At 41.8% G+C, this 18502-nt stretch overlaps 2 protein-coding genes across 3 annotated transcripts in view; both read right to left on the minus strand.

The window, feature by feature from the left end:
• LOC133632284 (zinc finger protein 287-like) lies at window positions 1-9808 on the minus strand. Of its 2 annotated transcripts, none has more exons than XM_062024634.1 (2): window positions 9521-9808; window positions 1-1411 (listed from the first exon to the last, which is right to left on the minus strand). In XM_062024634.1, the coding sequence occupies exons 1-2, from the start codon at window positions 9618-9620 to the stop codon at window positions 567-569; spliced, it is 945 nt and encodes a 314-aa protein (XP_061880618.1). In that variant the 5' UTR covers window positions 9621-9808; the 3' UTR covers window positions 1-566. The 2 variants fall into 2 exon arrangements, with proteins under 2 accessions (XP_061880618.1, XP_061880620.1); XM_062024636.1 differs by having other exon boundaries at window positions 2-1411; window positions 9396-9808.
• A 2124-nt stretch (window positions 9809-11932) lies between these two features.
• The window catches only part of LOC133632083 (zinc finger protein 569-like), a 34558-nt gene continuing 27988 nt past the window's right edge, over window positions 11933-18502 (minus strand). Inside the window, exon 4 of the mRNA XM_062024320.1 lies at window positions 11933-13113. Within this exon, the coding sequence (XP_061880304.1) occupies window positions 12116-13113 (998 nt within the window). The 3' untranslated portion in view covers window positions 11933-12115. The remainder of the gene's footprint in view (window positions 13114-18502) is intronic.

Genomic DNA, 18502 nt, shown 5'->3' on the forward strand with positions numbered 1-18502 from the left:
CCTGACAACAGGTACATATTTACTAGTATTGTACTTTTTTCCCCCCTTAGAGTTTAAATCTAAACTCACTTCATTATCATTCTCTTTAGATCAAAAGAAAACAAATCCAACCAAGTTATCTGAAACTTCCGATCTCCTCCAAAAGCTATAGAAGTCCCTATAAAAAGAAGTGTCTGACTGAACACGTGACAACTCTTCAAGCAGTAACACTGCTGCCATCTTGTGGCGGCATTGCAGACTGCTTAAGATAGGAGTTGAAGAAATTACAAGAGTTGCAAAAAAGACACAATGAACATATTGCAAAGAATGCGTGCGACAACATAAACAAGCCAGTAACATGTGACGTATGTACAGCTTCCGGCCGTCTTTTCACCGATTGTTCATGCTCCAGTTCAGAGTGTCGGCAGCCATTTTTATTGTGAAGTTGTCTGGACAGGAAGAAGGCAGGATGACTGACAACAAGTCAGACTTTTATTTGCATCTACAAAAACAGTTGTGTGGCATACAGACGGCAGCGAAAAAAGAAAGTACTCAAACACTTTCTCAATGACTTGTTCTAACTCTAATTATGTGTTCATATATCCTGTGTGTGTTCTGCTGTGTTTGCTCAAAGTGCTTTTCTGTGAAAAGCTTTTATCACAAACTGAACACTTAAATGGTTTTTCTCCTGTGTGCGTTCTCATGTGTTGGATCAAAGCTCTTTTTTGAGCAAAGTTTTTGTCGCAAACTGAGCAGTTAAATGGTCTCTCCCCCGTGTGTGTTCTCATGTGTTGGCTCAAAACTCTTTTTCGGGAAAAAGGTTTATCGCAAACCGAACATTTAAAGGGTTTTTCTCCTGTGTGTATTCTTATGTGTTCAGTCAAAACTTTCTGATGGCAAAATCTTTTACCACAAACTGAACAATCAAATGTTTTTTCTCCACTGTGCGTTTTCATGTGTTGAGTAAAATTGCCCTTGTTAGAAAAGATTTTAGGACAAACTGAGCAGCTAAAACTTTTTTTAACTCTTATCTTTTTAGAGCATTTCGAGTGTTTTTTGTCTTTGGGAGTGTTCATATCACCTTCACAGTCTGTATCGCTGCTCAAAGTTACTTCAACCCCGTCTTCAGACTCACTATCTGATAGTGGAGCTAAGAGGTTGCCTGGTTGTGGTTTCTCTTCATCATCTTCAGTCTTCACAGAGACAACAGTCAGAGGGAAGTTGGTGTGATCAGCTTCCTGCATCCCTAGAAGACACTCTCCCTCCTGAGTGATCCAGCGTTCCTCCTCTTCCTCTTTAATGTGGGGGGGCTGTGAATCCTCCTCCTCCTCTTTAATATATGGGGGGTGGGGATCCTCTTGTTTTAAAGTAGAGCTCCCCCCCAGCAGTTGAAGGGAAATTTCTTCTGGATGACCAATCAGCTGCTGGACGTCTGCAGGACACAAACAACACAAACACACTTTAGTTCAGACATGATCTATGAGATGTTTCTCCTCCAAATCGCTACACACTTTCTTCTAAGTACTGTATGTGTGTGTAGTGTTTCATGGCCATTCATTTAGGCAGTGATGGGCAGTAACAAGCTACATGTAGCTAAGCTATGCAGCTTAACTACATTTTCCAGTAGCTTGACGGTAGCTTAGCTACTTTTTTAACAAGTAGCTTTTCCTGTAGCTTAGCTACTTTTAAGATCCATGTCGCGAGGTAGCTTATTTCAAAGCTACACGCTACAAAGAGAGAAAATGGACTGCGAGTCCAAGCCCCAAAAAATATGGAGAAAATACAATGACCCGGATGAATGAGAACATCCATACATACGGAGGCTGAAACATTACAGACTGGCTAATCAGAGGCAAAATAAGACGGGTCATCGAAAGTAGGAAGCAAAATCATAACAGACACGCACTACCAACTGTAATTGTCAGGTTTAAACACTGATGACATCTATTAAACAGACAAGAAGCAAGGAATTAAACAGAGACAGAATTCAATTTAGCTCATTGAGGAGAAACGTCTGGGCTGTACTCTTGTACAGTCTTCCACCACGCTCTGACGAAAGATTGTACGCCTCCTCTTTTATTTGGACTTTCCCTGATTACATGGCAACAGCTGTTTCTAAAGGAAGGGGGGTCGTAAACAGCCGTCGCCTTTGGTTACAAAACAGTTCAAAGAAAAGGTGCCTGGAGGGGGAGTCAGGTCCTGCTCCCTCTTCGCTTTGTAGATCTCGGGTCAAGACAAAATCTTCCTGTGGATTACAATAGATCAAAGAAACCGCCACCTTCATGTCACTTCCCATCCTACACAGTGGAGTTTTACAAGCCTTTTGATTGGCAAGATCAAAGACAGCTTTTGTCTGCTCGCCGGGAACTCATTGAAACACAAAGTTTTGTGATAACTTAGATACAATTATTCTGACAGTAATGGTTGGAGTTTTTGTCAAGATATAGATAAATGCTGTTTTTAACTGTAGATAAGACAATTAATTTAATTACCTTATAGGGGTGGGCCAAAGAAAAGGCAAACTAAATCAATTAATAACATTATAGGGTTGGGCCAAAGAAAAGGCAAACTAAATAAAGAGATACAGTGGGGGTGCGGGGACCCCTAGAAGTAGTTGTAGGGTGTCCCCAGCTAAATGACAGATAGTTAATAGTAATTGGGTCCATTTGTACACTCTCGGTTACATCAACATTGATATTATACATGTGGGCCCATCGATAGAAATGATACCAAAGCAAGCTACTTTAGTAAAATCATAACAGACTAGCGCTCATGTCACATGACGACGAGGGAGTCGGAGAAAGAGGGACACTTCAGGCTTACCACTCAAAAAAAAAAAAACATACTTGAAAATGTCAGAGGGATTTTCTCCCACAGATTAGATGTTTCCTTTAGGGATGAAGATGACGTGCAGGAAACCCACAATAATGCGTGTCCTTGGCCATATTTAGACAAATGAAAGTTTACAGAAAATGAGCAAAACCTTAGTTTGTACTTGTTTACTCTGCTAACCAAAGTCATAACTGCTCTCTTCATCTAACACAAATGTAGGAACACACAATAAAGTGAGCTGACTTGAAGAAAAGTGTTACTGCCCATAACTATTACCAACTGTTCCCAAACTACACACAAGTCATTGTTTGTTTTTTTGTCAAGATATAGATAGATGCTGGGGTTTTTTTTACTCTAGGCCAGTGGTTCTTAACCTTGTTGGAGGTACCGAATCCCACCAGTTTCATATGCACATTCACCGAACCCTTCTTTAGTAACAAATAAAATGTTTTATTTGTATTTTTTTCAAATTCAAGACAAAGTTATATGTTTTTTTTTACTAGTGCACAAAATGAACCGTGCATGAACATCACCTTGTTCAAAGAACAAAACCAACACAGTGCATGAACTCACAACAAATTAGACACTTCACATGTGAATAAGATAAATACAGTCTATTATACAGCATTATTCACATGTGAATAATATAAATACAGTCTATTATACGGAATTATTCACATGTCAATAATATAAATACAGTCTATTATACAGCATTATTCACATGTGAATAATATAAATACAGTCTATTATACAGCATTATTCACATGTGAATAATATAAATACAGTCTATTATACGGAATTATTCACATGTCAATAATATAAATACAGTCTATTATACAGCATTATTCACATGTGAATAATATAAATACAGTCGATTATACGGCATAATTCACACGTGAATAACATAAATACAATCTATTATATGGCATTATTCACATGTGAATAATATAAATACAGTCTATAATACAGCATTATTCACATGTGAATATTATAAATACAGTCTATTATACAGCATTATTCACATGTGAATAATATAAATGCAGTCTATTGTACAGCATTATTCACATGTGAATAATATAAATACAGTCTATTATACGGCATTATTCACATGTGAATAACATAAATACAGTCTATTATACAGCATTATTCACATGTGAATAATAGAAATACAGTATATTATACGGCATTATTCACATGTGAATAATATAAATACAGTCTATTATACGGCATTATTCACATGTGAATAATATAAATACAGTCTATTATACAGCATTATTCACATGTGAATAATATAAATACAGTCGATTATACGGCATAATTCACACGTGAATAACATAAATACAGTCTATTATATGGCATTATTCACATGTGAATAATATAAATACAGTCTATAATACAGCATTATTCACATGTGAATATTATAAATACAGTCTATTATACAGCATTATTCACATGTGAATAATATAAATGCAGTCTATTGTACAGCATTATTCACATGTGAATAATATAAATACAGTCTATTATACGGAATTATTCACATGTGAATAACATAAATACAGTCTATTATACAGCATTATTCACATGTGAATAATATAAATACAGTATATTATACGGCATTATTCACATGTGAATAATATAAATACAGTCTATTATACGGAATTATTCACATGTCCATCCATCCATCTTCAACCGCTTATCCGGAATCGGGTCGCGGGGACAGCAGCTCCAGCAAAGACCCCCAGACTTCCCTCTCCAGAGCAACATTTGCGACTTCCTCCTGGGGAATTCCGAAGCGTTCCCAGGCCAGAGAGGAGATGTAATCCCCCCATCTGGTCCTTGGCCTGCCGCGGGGCCTCCTCCCAGTGGGACGTGCAACGAGGACCTCCCTAGGGAGACGCTCGTGAGGCATCCGCACGAGATGCCCGAACCACCTAAGCTGGCTCCTTTCCAAGCGAAGGAGCAGCGGCTCTACTCCGAGTCTCTCTCGGGTGACTGCACTTCTCACCCTATCTCTAAGGGAGATGCCAGCCACCCTTCTGAGGAAACTCATTTCGGCCGCTTGTAGCCGCGATCTTATTCTTTCGGTCATTACCCACACTTCATGACCATAGGTGAGAGTAGGAATGTAGATAGCTCGGTAGACCGAGAGCTTTGCCTTCTGGCTCAGCTCCCGTTTCGTCACAACAGTGCGGCAGAGAGACTGCAATACTGCCCCAGCTGCTCCGATTCTCCGGCTGATTTCCTTCTCCATCTTTCCCTCACTCGTGAACAAGACCCCGAGATACTTAAACTCCTCCACCTGGGACAGAGTCCTGTCCCCTACCCGGACTGTACAAACCATCGGTTTCCTGCTGAGAACCATGGCCTCAGATTTGGAGATGCTGATCCTCATTCCAGCCGCTGAACACTCGGCTGCGAACCGATCCAGTGAGAGCTGAAGGTCACGAACCGAAGGTGCCATCAGGACCACATCATCTGCAAACAGCAGTGATGCAACCTTTAGCCCCCCGAGACGTATACCCTCTCCGCCATGGCCACGACTCCGCCTAGAAATCCTGTCCATGAAAATCACAAACAGGATAGGTGACAGAGCGCAGCCCTGGCGGAGACCAACCCCCACTGGAAACGGATCCGACTTACATCCAAGCACCCGGACACAACTCTCGCTTTGGTTGTACAGAGATTGGATGGCCCTCAGCAGGGTTCCCCTCACTCCGTACTCCCTCAGCACCTCCCACAAGATCTCCCGAGGGACGCGGTCATATGCCTTCTCCAAATCCACAAAACACATGTAGACTGGATAGGCATACTCCCAGGCCCTCTCCAGGATTCCCGCAAGCGTAAAGAGTTGGTCAGTTGTTCCACGACCAGGACGGAATCCACATTGCTCCTCTTGAATCTGAGGTTCGACTATCGGCCGGACCCTCCTTTCCAGTACCTTGGCGTAAACTTTCCCAGGGAGGCTGAGTAGTGTGATACCCCTGTAATTAGCACACACCCTCTGGTCCCCCTTTTTGAAAAGGGGAACCACCACCCCAGTCTGCCACTCCCTCGGCACTGTCCCAGACTTCCACGCAATGTTGAAAAGGCGTATCAACCAAGACAGCCCATCAACACCCAGAGCCTTCAGCATTTCTGGACGGATCTCGTCAACCCCCGGAGCTTTGCCACCGTGGAGTTGTCTAACTACCTCAGTGACTTCACTCCGAGAGATCGACGTCGATCCCCCATCATCCTCAGGCCCTGCTCCTATCAGGGAGGGTGTGTCTGATGTAGTTGGGTTCAGGAGTTCCTCAAAGTGCTCTTTCCAACGCCCCACGACTTCCTCACTTGAAGTCAGCAAAGTCCCATCCTTGCCGTACACAGCTTGGATGGTTCCCTGCTTCCCCCTCCTGAGGTGCCGTATGGTCTTCCAGAACAGCTTTGGTGCCGCCCGATAGTCCTTCTCCATGGATTCCCCGAACTGCTCCCACACCCTCTGCTTAGCCTCGTCCACAGCCACGGCCGCTGCCCTTCGGGCCCGTCGGTACCTTGCAACTGCCTCCGGAGTCCCCTGGGATAACATACCCCGGTAGGACTCCTTCTTCAGTCGGACGGCTTCCCTGACCACCACTGTCCACCAGGGTGTTCGAGGGTTACCGCCCCTTGAGGCACCTAAGACCTTCTGGCCACAGCTCGCATCTGCAGCTTTAGCAATAGAGGCTTTGAACATTGCCCATTCCTGTTCAATGTCCCCAACCTCCACAGGGATGGCAGAGAAGTCCCGCCGGAGGTGGGAGTTGAAGTCCTTCCGGACAGAGGACTCCTCCAAACGTTCCCAGTTCACCCGCACTACACGCTTGGGTTTGCCAGGTCTGTCCAGAGGTTTCCCCCGCCATCTAACCCAACTCACCACCAGATGGTGATCAGTTGACAGTTCAGCCCCTCTCTTCACCCGAGTGTCCAAAACATACGGCCTCAGATCAGCTGATACGATTACAAAATCGATCATTGATCTTTGGCCTAGGGTGCTCTGGTACCAGGTACACCTATGAGCATCCTTATGCTTGAACATGGTGTTTGTTATCGCAAGTCCGTGACTAGCACAGAAGTCCAGTAACAATCCACCACTCAGGTTCAGATCAGGGAGACCGTTCCTCCCAATCACGCCAGTCCAAGTATCACTGTCATTGCCCACGTGCGCGTTGAAGTCCCCCAGCAAGACTATGGAATCCCCTACCGGCGCCCCATACAGGACCCCATGCAAGGTATCCAAGAAGGCTGAATACTCTGAACTCCTGTTTGGTGCGTATGCACAAACAACAGTCAGAGTTTTCCCCCCTCCAACCCTAAGGCGAAGGGAGGCGACCCTCTTGTCCACTGGGGTGAACTCCAACGTACAGGCACTCAGCCGGGGACTCGTGAGTATCCCCACACCCGCCTGTGCCCTCACACCCTGAGCAACTCCAGAAGTGAACAAGGTCCATCCCTTGTCCAGGAGTGTGGTTTCAGAGCCCTTGCTATGCGTAGAGGTAAGCCCCACCAGATCCAACCGGTAGCGCTCCACCTCTCGCACCAGCTCAGGCTCCTTCCCCACCAGCGTAGAGACGTTCCACGTCCCGAAAGTCAGCCTCTGCTGCCCCGAATTGGTCCGTCCGGAGCCTCCACTTTCACCGCCATCCACTTGGCAGCGCACCCGACCCCACTGGTTCCGACCGCGGGTGGTGGGCCCACGTGGCAGAGAAGATGGTGTGTCCACGTAGCTTCTTCGGGCTGTGCCCGGCCGGGCTCCGTGGCAAGCCCGGCCACCAGGCGCTCGCTGACGAGCCCTACCTCCGGGCCTAGCTCCGGAGGAGGGCCCCGGGCTTCCTCCGGGCCGGGTAACGCATCCTCTTTTAGTATAGTTCATGGGGGGTATCGTAACCCTGATGGGGGGGGCATTCGGGTGCTACACCTTGCCCAAGGGTGACCCGGAACTATGTAAGGCAGGGGCGTTCAACTCCCTGAGGCTTAATACAAGCCCACATACCTTCACATGTGAATAATATAAATACAGTCTATTATACAGCATTATTCACATGTGAATAATATAAATACAGTCGATTATACGGCATAATTCACACGTGAATAACATAAATACAGTCTATTATACAGCTTTATTCACATGTGAATAATATAAATACAGTCTATTATACAGCATTATTCACATGTGAATAATATAAATACAGTCTATTATACGGCATTATTCACATGTGAATAATATAAATACAGTCTATTATACAGCATTATTCACATGTGAATAATATAAATACAGTCTATTATACAGCATTATTCACATGTGAATAACATAAATACAGTCTATTATACAGCATTATTTACATGTGAATAATATAAATACAGTCTATTATACAGCATTATTTACATGTGAATAATATAAATACAGTCTATTATACAGCATTATTCACATGTGAATAATATAAATACAGTCTATTATACAGCATTATTCACATGTGAATAATATACATACAGTCTATTATACAGCATTATTCACATGTGAATAATGCTGTATAATAGACTGTATGTATATTATTCACATGTGAATAATATAAATACAGTCTATTATACAGCATTATTCACATGTGAATAATATACATACAGTCTATTATACAGCATTATTCACATGTGAATGATATAAATAGCCTATACATTTTCCAAGTAGCTTGCCCATCACTGTATTTAGGACCCTATTCTCCCACGTGCTAAAGTGAAAAAGCTGCACTCTCAAAGATGCACACTTTGTGTGGAGCAACCCTTAAATGTGGGTGTTACCTGTCAAATATGGCCTGCACAAAAAAACACACACACACACACACACACACACACACACACACACACACACACACACACACACACACACACACACACACACACACACACACACACACACACACACACACACACACACACACACACACACACAGCAGGCCTAGACAGGAGGAGGACAGAGTGTAGGTACACAGAAAATCAGAGGGTCAAATGTGCGAGAAAATGAGAGCAGACAGTGTTGACAAACAATGTTGCAACCTTGTGTGGGAAGCGCAGGTGCAGAAACACAAAAGAAGAATCCCTGTGGGATGCACAAACTGCCAGAGAAATTTTCCGTGCAACGTTCATATTGTTGTTACTCAGCCAGCGTTTGTGGGTCTGATGGACCCCTTGTGGCTTTTAATGCTTCACAATCAAACACTTTTATGTTAAAATACTGAACAGATGTTTATTGGGATAAGGTAAACATCTGTTCAGTATTTTAACATAAAAGTGTTAGATTGTGAGGCATTAAAAGCCACAAAATGTCCATCAGACCCACAAACGCTGGCTGAGTAACAACAATATGAACACGACACAATTGTTAAGTTTTACCTATTAAGTCCTGAACGTTTAACAATTTAAATAACATTTTAGATTACAAAAAAAACAGCTTAAGTCAAATGAAGATTATTACGTCTTGCTTTGGTAACTTTCTTTGACTTTACGAGCTGTGACACTTGTGGAGAACTTCCCAATCCAAAGTTGAGAGTAATCATATTATTCTTGTTCTTTATTACCTCCAATCCTCTGCACGTTGATGTAGACATGTGGTAGAGTCTTTGTTGACATTCTTCAATAAAGTCGGCTAATTTCTCATCAACAGGGCGGATGGTAGCTTTCAAATTAGGGGACTTCAACTCACTCCCCATTATCTGCAGTTTTCTCCGTTGGTGATTTGCTGGAAGTTGGTGGCGCTGATTCTCTTTCACTTTCTCTTTTACCGGACGTCGCCATCTTAGCATAGCAGTAGTCGTCCATCTTCTATCACGTCTTCAATCTTCACTTCAGGTAACACTCCATCGCTCCAAACTCAACTTACGTTCTGTGGGTTTCAGAAAAGACGAACATGTGATATACGTGTTACTAAATGTGCTGTTAGAACGCTCAGTCCGCCATCTTGGTCGACTCCGAAGTCTTTGAGCTGCTCGATCTCTTTGCGCATGTGCGGAAAAATCACCCACTTCCGCTTTCTGCATTGTTTTTTTTTAATCATGTAAAAAATAAATATATAAAACCTAGGTATTTTTTAAATAATATATAGAAGACAGTTTAATTTGATGTTTGGATGATTAAAATGTATGTATCGTATTGTTTAAATAAAGTTTAGAAAACAAACTTACTCCACCCGTTTGCGCATGCACCAAAAGTCACCCGCTTCCGCAGTTTTTTTTAAAAATCATGTAAAATATAAAACTATAAAACTTAGGTATTTTTTTCCCTAATATATAGAAGACCCATTTAGTTTTATGTTTGGATTATTAAAATGTGTGTATCATATTGTTTAAATAAAGTTTAGAAAACAAACTTACTCCACCCGTTTGCGCATGCGCCAAAGTCAGTCAGTTCCAATCCCTACTCTTCCTTTATTTTTTTAGGCAAAAATGTAACGATTCTTTGTGTGACGTCTACGTATAACATTTGAATAATTTCTTATAAGAGATAAGAGTTTAGCTGTGAGCAAAATGCACGTAGATGTCCCCATTTACTTTAGTAAGTATCATATTTTGCATATAGACAACAACGGGTCCTAAACCGATCAATAATGTTCTTATTTTATCGGGAAATAATTCATACATGAAATAAGGTTATTTTAAAACTTCACTGCTAATATAACTTGCCAACAGATGAAAATAGTTTCTAAAAAGAACGACAGTTATGTCTCAAAATAAGAAATATCATCTTTTCAGAACCCTGACTATAGAAGTAGTGACCTTCCTGAGCTTTTTTTTTACAGCTAAAATATGAACTCCTTTTTATAATCCTGCTCTTAGGATCAAAAGAAAAACAAATCTGAATAAGTTATATGAAATTTCCCATTTCTCCCAAAAGCTGAAGAAGTCTATAAAAAAATAAGTACCGTATTTTTCAGACTATAAAGCGCACTTAAAATCCTTTCATTTTGGTTGTGCTTACCGACCTCAAAGCTATTTTATTTGGTACATGGTGAAATGATAAGTGTGACCAGTAGATGGCAGTCACACATGAGAGATACGTGTGGACTGCAATATGACGACAGTCACACAAGAGATACGTGTAGACTGCAATATGACTCAAGTAAACAACACCAACATTTTACATGTTCAATTGAAAATATAGAACATTACACACGGCGCTCAAAAATCTTATCAAAATGTTTTAGTAGGACTTTGGTAAGCTATGAAGCCACACCGCTTGATGGATTGTACTGTGCTTTAACAGAGGAGTATTATTATGGTGTGTGTATAAGGTAAGACATATTATCTGGCGTTTTGTTTCGCAATTTTATGCAAAAGCAACTTTTCTTACCTTCTGGTAACTGCTGATGTGTATTTCGGATCTGCATAAGTCCTGAAAAATTGCGCACGTCCGCCTTTGTAGTCCGTGCCAACGACGTAGTCGATAAGCTTCTTCTTTTTCTCTATCTTCTTGTTATGGGACATTCATCCTCTACTGTTGCCATTTCTAATATAAAGTAGTGTAAAGTTCTTACTTATACCTGCCAGTAAACTCGCCATGGAAGCACTAAAACATACCGGTGTAGTGAATTGACATTATTCACCGAAGGAACTTTAGTTATTAGAGAGTTCCGGTCGAACGGTTTTTCACAGGACACATTTCCGGCCTTGTTGTTGCACTAGTGAGCCACGGATAAGGAGATATATGTAATATAAACTCCATTTTATAATCCTGCTCTTAGGATCAAAAGAAAAACAAATCTGAATAAGTTATATGAAACTTCCCATTTCTCCCAAAAGCTGAAGAAGTCTACAAAAAATAAGTACCGTATTTTTCGGACTATAAGGCGCACTTAAAATCCTTTCATTGTTTTCAAAAATAATGCAATAATGACGTCACACTGCTGTCATCTTGTGGCGGCTTTGGAGACTGCTTAAGATAAGATTTGAAGAAAATAGAAGAGTTGCAAATGATTGCAAAGAATGTGTATAACACCGTAAGCAAGCCAATAATATGTGACATATATATAGTTTCCTGCCGTGTCATTGACTTGTTGATGCAGCAGTTTAGGGTGTCGAACAGCAATTTTATTGTGAAGCTGTCTGGACAGGAAGCAGGCAGGATGACTATGAACAAGTCAGACTTTTATTTGCATCCAGAAAAACAGTTGTGTGGCATACAGACGCGAGCGAGGCAAAAGCAAAAAGCAAACCACTGCAACGCTTCCTCAGTCACTTGTTCTAACTTGTTCTGGCTCTAACTCTGCAGGCACGAACACCGCTGCCCCCTGCAGGCCACACATTTAAGGTGTTTCATTCTGTGTGTGTGTTCTGCTATGTTTGGTCAAAGTGCTTTTCTGTGAAAAGCTTTTATCGCAAACTGAACAATTGAATGGTTTCTCTCCTGTGTGCGTCCTCATGTGTTCGGTCAAAACCTTTTTTTGAGAAAAGTTTCTATCGCAAACTGAACAATGGAATGTTTTTTCTCCTGTGTGTATTTTCATGTGTTCGGTCAAATTTCCCTTCTTCGAAAAGCTTTTGCCACAATACAAACAATCGAAAGGTTTTTCTTCCTTGTGTATTTTCATGTGTTCAGTCAAATTGCTCTTTTTGGAAAAGCTTTTACCGCAATCTGAACAATTGAAAGGTTTTTCTCCCGTGTGCGTTCTCATGTGTTTGGTCAAATTGCTGTTTTGCGAGAAACCTCTGTCGCAAAATGAACAATTAAATATTTTTTCCCCTGTGTGTGTTTTGGTGTGTTCAGACAAATGGCTCTTTTGAGAAAAGCTTTTACCACAAACGGGACAAATAAATGGTTTCTCGCCTGTGTGCGTTCTCCTGTGTCGACTGAAATTGGACTTTTTAGAAAAGCTTTTAGCACAAACTGAGCAGCTGAAACAATTTTTACCTCTCTTCTTTTTAGAGCATTTAGAGTGTTTGTTGTCAGCGTGAGTCCTCATATCACCATCACAGTCTGTATCGCTTCTCAAAGGTTCTTCAACCTCGTCTTCAGCCTCACTATCTGATAGTGGCGCTAAGAGGTTGTCTACTTGTGGTTTCTCTTCATCATCTTCAGTCTTCACAGAGACAACAGTCAGTGGGAACCCAGGGAAACCAGCTTGCTGCGGCCCTTGAAGACACTCCCCCTCCGGAGTGATGCAGAGTTCCTCCTCTTCCTCTTTAAAGTGGGGGGACTCTGTATCCTCTTCTTCATCTTTAATGTGAGGGGGCTGCGGATCCTCCTGCTTCAAAGTGGGCTGAAAGGGAAGTTCTTCTGGATGACCGATCAGCTGCTGGACGTCTGCAGGACAGAAACCACACAATCACACTTTAACTCCGACATGATCCATGAAAGGTTTCTCATGAACTCACTACTTTATTCTACGTACTGTATGTGTGTGTAGTGTTTCTTTTATGGCCCTTTTCTCCCATGCACTTAAGGGAAAAACGCAGAATTCTCTCCTTGACTTAAGTAAGTCAATAAACAATTACTGGGTTGCAATCACGTGAACTATTGAGGCACTTCCGGGTTTCAGGTTGAGGGCAAACATTCCAACATGGCCACTGAACAAGAGAGACTGTCAGAATAATTGTACATAAGTTATCACACAACTTGTTTGCTTGCAGTTCAGCTGGCCCTGGTTACTATCCACTTGTGCTCAAAAAGCTGTCCTTGTTCTTATCACGCAAAAGCGGACAGCTTGTAAATCTCCACTGTGTGCCATGGAATACGCCTCGCCGCAGAAGTGCCTGTTTTTCAGATCTGGACCGCCACGGGAGGGGCCGTATCAGGACCCGAAGTCTCCAAGAAGATAAGGCGGACGAGCAGAGAAGGGGCAAACCTGACACTGCTCCAAGCACATTTTCTTTTAACTGTTTATGAATCAGTGCCAGGCTGCTGCATAATGTGATCCCTCCCCTTAGAAGAAGCTTCAGCTATGTAATCGGAGAATGCCCAAATAAATGGGGAGGCGCGGGAACTTTTTCCCTCAGCGCGTGGGGTGACACTGTACGAGGGTGCAGTTCCACGCGCTCTCCGCATGAGCTCAATTGAATCCTGTCTCTGTTTGATTCCTTGCTTCTTGTCCTGTTTAATAGATAGTTCGGTGCTTGAACCTGACAGAGACGTGTGGGCACCCCTGGTTTAGAACAAAATGTTCATGCCAGAAAACATCCAAAAATGACCGCATAGACCCTTACACCTTAAAGAAGAAGGACACACATCCAAGGGGGCAATTGAAGAACCACAACAGTATGGAAACACAACATTTTCATCTGCATCTGGGTCCATGATTTGGGCGGGAGAGTTTTCAAGGACAATCTAAGACTAATATCAATCGTTGACACTGATGTTGTTGCTGGAGCTTTGCAGGTTAACCATTCCCAACGATGAAGTGAAACTCCTTTGAAGAGCTGGAACATTCCAGAAGATGACGGAGATAACATTGCAACCGCATGACAACGCACGGGACACTTCCAAATCTGCATTAACTAAGCCGTGTGAAGGGAATTTTAGTTACATGGCGCTTTTCTCTAGACTCTAGAGCTGGCGCGTCGAACTGGTTTTCATTGAGGGCCACATCGCAGTTATGGTTGCCCTCAGAGGGCCGCTTTTAACAGTGAATAAAATACAGTATGAAAATATAAAATGTGTATAATTGTCTATGTATTAGATTGTTATGTCTTTTTTTACATACGCTGTACAAAACAAAATCTGTTAAAAACTGGCAGCTCAGTCGCCACAATTTTACCGTAATATTTGCTTCTTTTTTTTTTTTAAAGCATATAAAATAAATCAATCAATCAATGGAATTAAATTAAATGGAATGAAAAAACGGTACCACTATTTTTTCCATGCTAGTTTTTTATACTGTAACATCTACGGTTGTTGTGTTTTTGTAGTGTATTACTCTATATTGAATAACGGTATGAAGGTGGATTTTACTGTAAAAAAAAAATCTTACTGTAAAATGTTTGCATGTTGGATTGAAATTATAAGTCAAGCAGTTATTTAAGTATTTATCTTTATTGAGATAGGCTCCAGCACCCCCCCTCCCCCCCGCGACCCCAAAAGGGAAGAAAAGCAGTAGAAAATGGATGGCTGGATGAACAAAAACATTGTTTTGAAATGTATGATGATATAATATTTAGTTTTATTATTAGAGCTGATTAAAGTGTAAATCAGGGGTCCCCAAACCTTTTGACTCGGGGGCCGCATTGGGTCACGTTATCGATGGAAAAATTCATCTTTAGACAATATGATTTGTCTGAGCGACTAGGAGACACTTATAGTAACAAGCGGTAGAAAATGGATTAGAAAGGACAGAACATGGGAAGCGCTTGTTTTGCTCTTCCACTTTTTTCATTTGACTTTTGCATTCTTTCATCTCCTCTGATGTGAACTCCACTGCCTTCTTCAAGCTAACAATCATGGCTTTACATTCTTCAACAAGGTCAGCTAATTTATCAACGAGGCTCTTTTCGGGGATTTTAAATCACGTTGTTGGAAACTTCAACTCACTCACATGTATCTGCACTTTTCGTCTTTATCTCCGTTGGTGATTTGCTGGAAGATTCTCTTTCACTTTCTTTTTTACATGACGTCTCCATCTTAGCATAGCAGTAGTCGTCCATCTTCTATCACGTCTTCAATCTTCACTTCCGGTAACACTTCCATCGCTCCAAACTCAACTTCCGTTGGACGGAACATCGAAAAGACAAACATTTGAGGTATTTGTTACGAAAGTAACAGTCATAGTCGCTCAGTCCGCCATCTTGGTCTTGATCTTTGCGCATGCGCGAAAAATCAGCCGCTACTTTACGGCAGTTTTTATTCTAAATATAATATACTGTACTTTTCTTTAACGTCGCGTAGAGGGAAAACTTGTCCACCAAAGGGTTGCAGGCTGGAGAAATTACTTCCTTAATATTAATTTTGAAATATTTTTGACCGAGCATGATAGATTTGACATTATGGGTGAGGGCCGACATCCGGGCAACTGAGCTACATACGGGTTCTTCGAGCCATAGCAACCAGACTGGCGTTGAAAACAAACCGTTGCCATTACTCTTTAACCTGTCGACCTACGCTGGTTAAACCCGTCATTCTGCCTCCAAAATGCCGAAAAACGGTGTTGTTTTTGGTTGTGCTAACCACAACTGGAAACAGGGAAAACAAAGGTTGTATTTTGTTCTGCCAAAGCGTGATAAAAGCCCACAGAGACGAGACAAATGGCTCGCAGCTTTACACCGGGAAAACGAGGACGGTTCTCACTGGAGTCCCCCAAAGTCCCGGGTCGTGTGTTCAGATCACTCCATTTCTGGTAAATATAAGGAACAAAAATCCACCTTCTTAACGACAACTTGGCTATACCGTCCGTGCTAATGTTGTACTTGTTGAATTTGTACCTTATAACGTTCGACAGCTGAAGTTGTTGTTGTACAAAAATAACATGCGGTATATACTATATAGTCTATAGTCTAGCTAGCTATTTTCGAAAACCGGACAACGAGAGGATACCAAAGGCAGCGTTAAGATGGACACCACCGGGAAAACGTAAGCCATGGCGGCCAAAGAACACCTGGCGAAGAACAGTTGAAGGGGAGCTGAAAGAGATGAAGCTTACATGGGGCGAGGCACAGAGACGAGCACAGCAGCGAGATGAATGGTGTCGAGTCGTCGAAGCCTTATTTCCCATCCGGGAAGAAGAGGATTAAGTTAAGTAAGTAATATACTATATAGTCTATAGCCTAGCTAGCTATTTTCGAAAAACAAATAGGTTTTTAAAAACCAATAAACCCTATAATTGTCATGTTGCCATTCAATACATGTAGCCCTCAAATCTCTCAATATTTTATACACTAACACTTGATCTTGTTGTTGTTAACTTCCGCGTCTCTTTCTTAGTAGCGCGCAGGCTAAGCTAACTAGCAAGCTAAGCTAAGCCTGAGAAGCTTTAAAGTCCACTGAGACGAGTCTGACGCAAATAATACATTTTCGTTTTTTCACACGATATGCGAATAAGTAAAAATGCGTAAATGAAGGATTTAACGCCGACTTCCAAGCCACAACGCTCGTTAAATGCTTTTTCTGTCAATGCTGTGTTCGCTGTGAGCTGCTTTGTTTTCAACGAATTCCCGGTTGCTAGGGGATTGGTAGGCGGAAGTGACGTAGGTCCGCCCTCACCCATAGGAATAAACTTAATGGGCGAGGGCGCACCTACGTCACTTCCGCCTACCAATCCCCTAGCAGCCGGTCGCCATATTGAATTCGTTGAAAACAAACCAGCTCACAGCGAACACAGCATTGACAGAAAAGGCATTTAACGAGGTTTCACGGCATTTTAAACTGTTCTAAATGGCGTATGATTATGTAAATAGTCTTTCCAGTGAGGCTAGGTTAAGATACGAGTTAAAATGTTCTGTAGTTGGATTAAACGACTGCCCTTACCGCCTTCCAGCAGATGCGTGGACTGATAATGCGACACAATGGTCGGACGTGGAATTTGGAAATCTATATGTCTACCTCACAAGCGCACCAGGTATATTATTTCATATCTATAGGAAGCCGATTCAAATTTAAACGAAACCGGTTTTCGAAAATAGCCTATACAGGTTATAGACTATATAGTATATACCGCATGTTATTTTTGTACAACAACAACTTCAGCTGTCGAACGTTATAAGGTACAAATTCAACAAGTACAACATTAGCACGGACGGTATAGCCAAGTTGTGGTTAAGAAGGTGGATTTTTGTTCCTTATATTTACCAGAAACGAAGTGATCCGAACACACGACCCGGGACTTTGGGGGACTCCAGTGAGAACCGTCCTCGTTTTCCCGGTGTAAAGCTGCGAGCCATTTGTCTCGTCTCTGTGGGCTTTTATCACGCTTTGGCAAAACAAAATACAACCTTTGTTTTCCCTGTTTCCAGTTGTGGTTAGCACAACCAAAAACAACACCGTTTTTCGGCATTTTGGAGGCAGAATGACGGGTTTAACCAGCGAAGGTCGACAGGTTAAAGAGTAATGGCAACGGTTTGTTTTCAACGCCAGTCTGGTTGCTATGGCTCGAAGAACCCGTATGTAGCTCAGTTGCCCGGATGTCGGCCCTAGCCCCATAACAGGGTTTCTGAACTTAGATTTTTAGGAGTGATACTGGATGACGGTCTGACATGGAAATCTCATATTACACATGTACGGAAAAAGATGTCTAAGAGTATTTTTATATTAAACAAGGTCAAATATGTGTTCGATTATAGGGCAATGCGTATATTGTATTGTGCACTTATATTGCCATATATCAGCTACTGTGTGGAAGTGTGGGGGAACACATATAAGAGTAACAAAGTGTGGGGGAACACATATAAGAGTAACATAAAGTGTGGGGGAACACATATAAGAGTAACATAAAGTGTGGGGGAACACATATAAGAGTAACATAAAGTGTGGGGGAACACATATAAGAGTAACATAAAGGCATTGTATCAACTACAGAAAAGAGCTATAAGGATTATTCATAAAGCAGATGATCTACAACACACTAACATACTATTTATTAATTCTGCTTTATTGAAACTACAGGAGCTAGTAAAGTTACAAACATGATGTGTCATGTTTAAGGCTAAAAGTAAAACATTACCAGCAAATTTACAAAAAATGTTTGTCATCCCTTGTGAGAATGAAGAGC

The sequence above is a fragment of the Entelurus aequoreus genome, linkage group LG17, assembly GCF_033978785.1.
Source record: "Entelurus aequoreus isolate RoL-2023_Sb linkage group LG17, RoL_Eaeq_v1.1, whole genome shotgun sequence".
Lineage (NCBI taxonomy): Eukaryota > Metazoa > Chordata > Actinopteri > Syngnathiformes > Syngnathidae > Entelurus > Entelurus aequoreus.

What these genes read in the sequence shown, in the direction of transcription:
- LOC133632284 (XM_062024634.1), bottom strand. Translation starts at nt 9,620, where the DNA reads ATGCTAAGATGGCGACGTCCGGTAAAAGAGAAAGTGAAAGAGAATCAG. An exon ending in AAAACTGCAGATAATGGGGA is followed by an intron (nt 1,412 to 9,520) that starts GTGAGTTGAAGT and finishes TGTGTCCTGCAG; the next exon opens with ACGTCCAGCAGCTGATTGGT.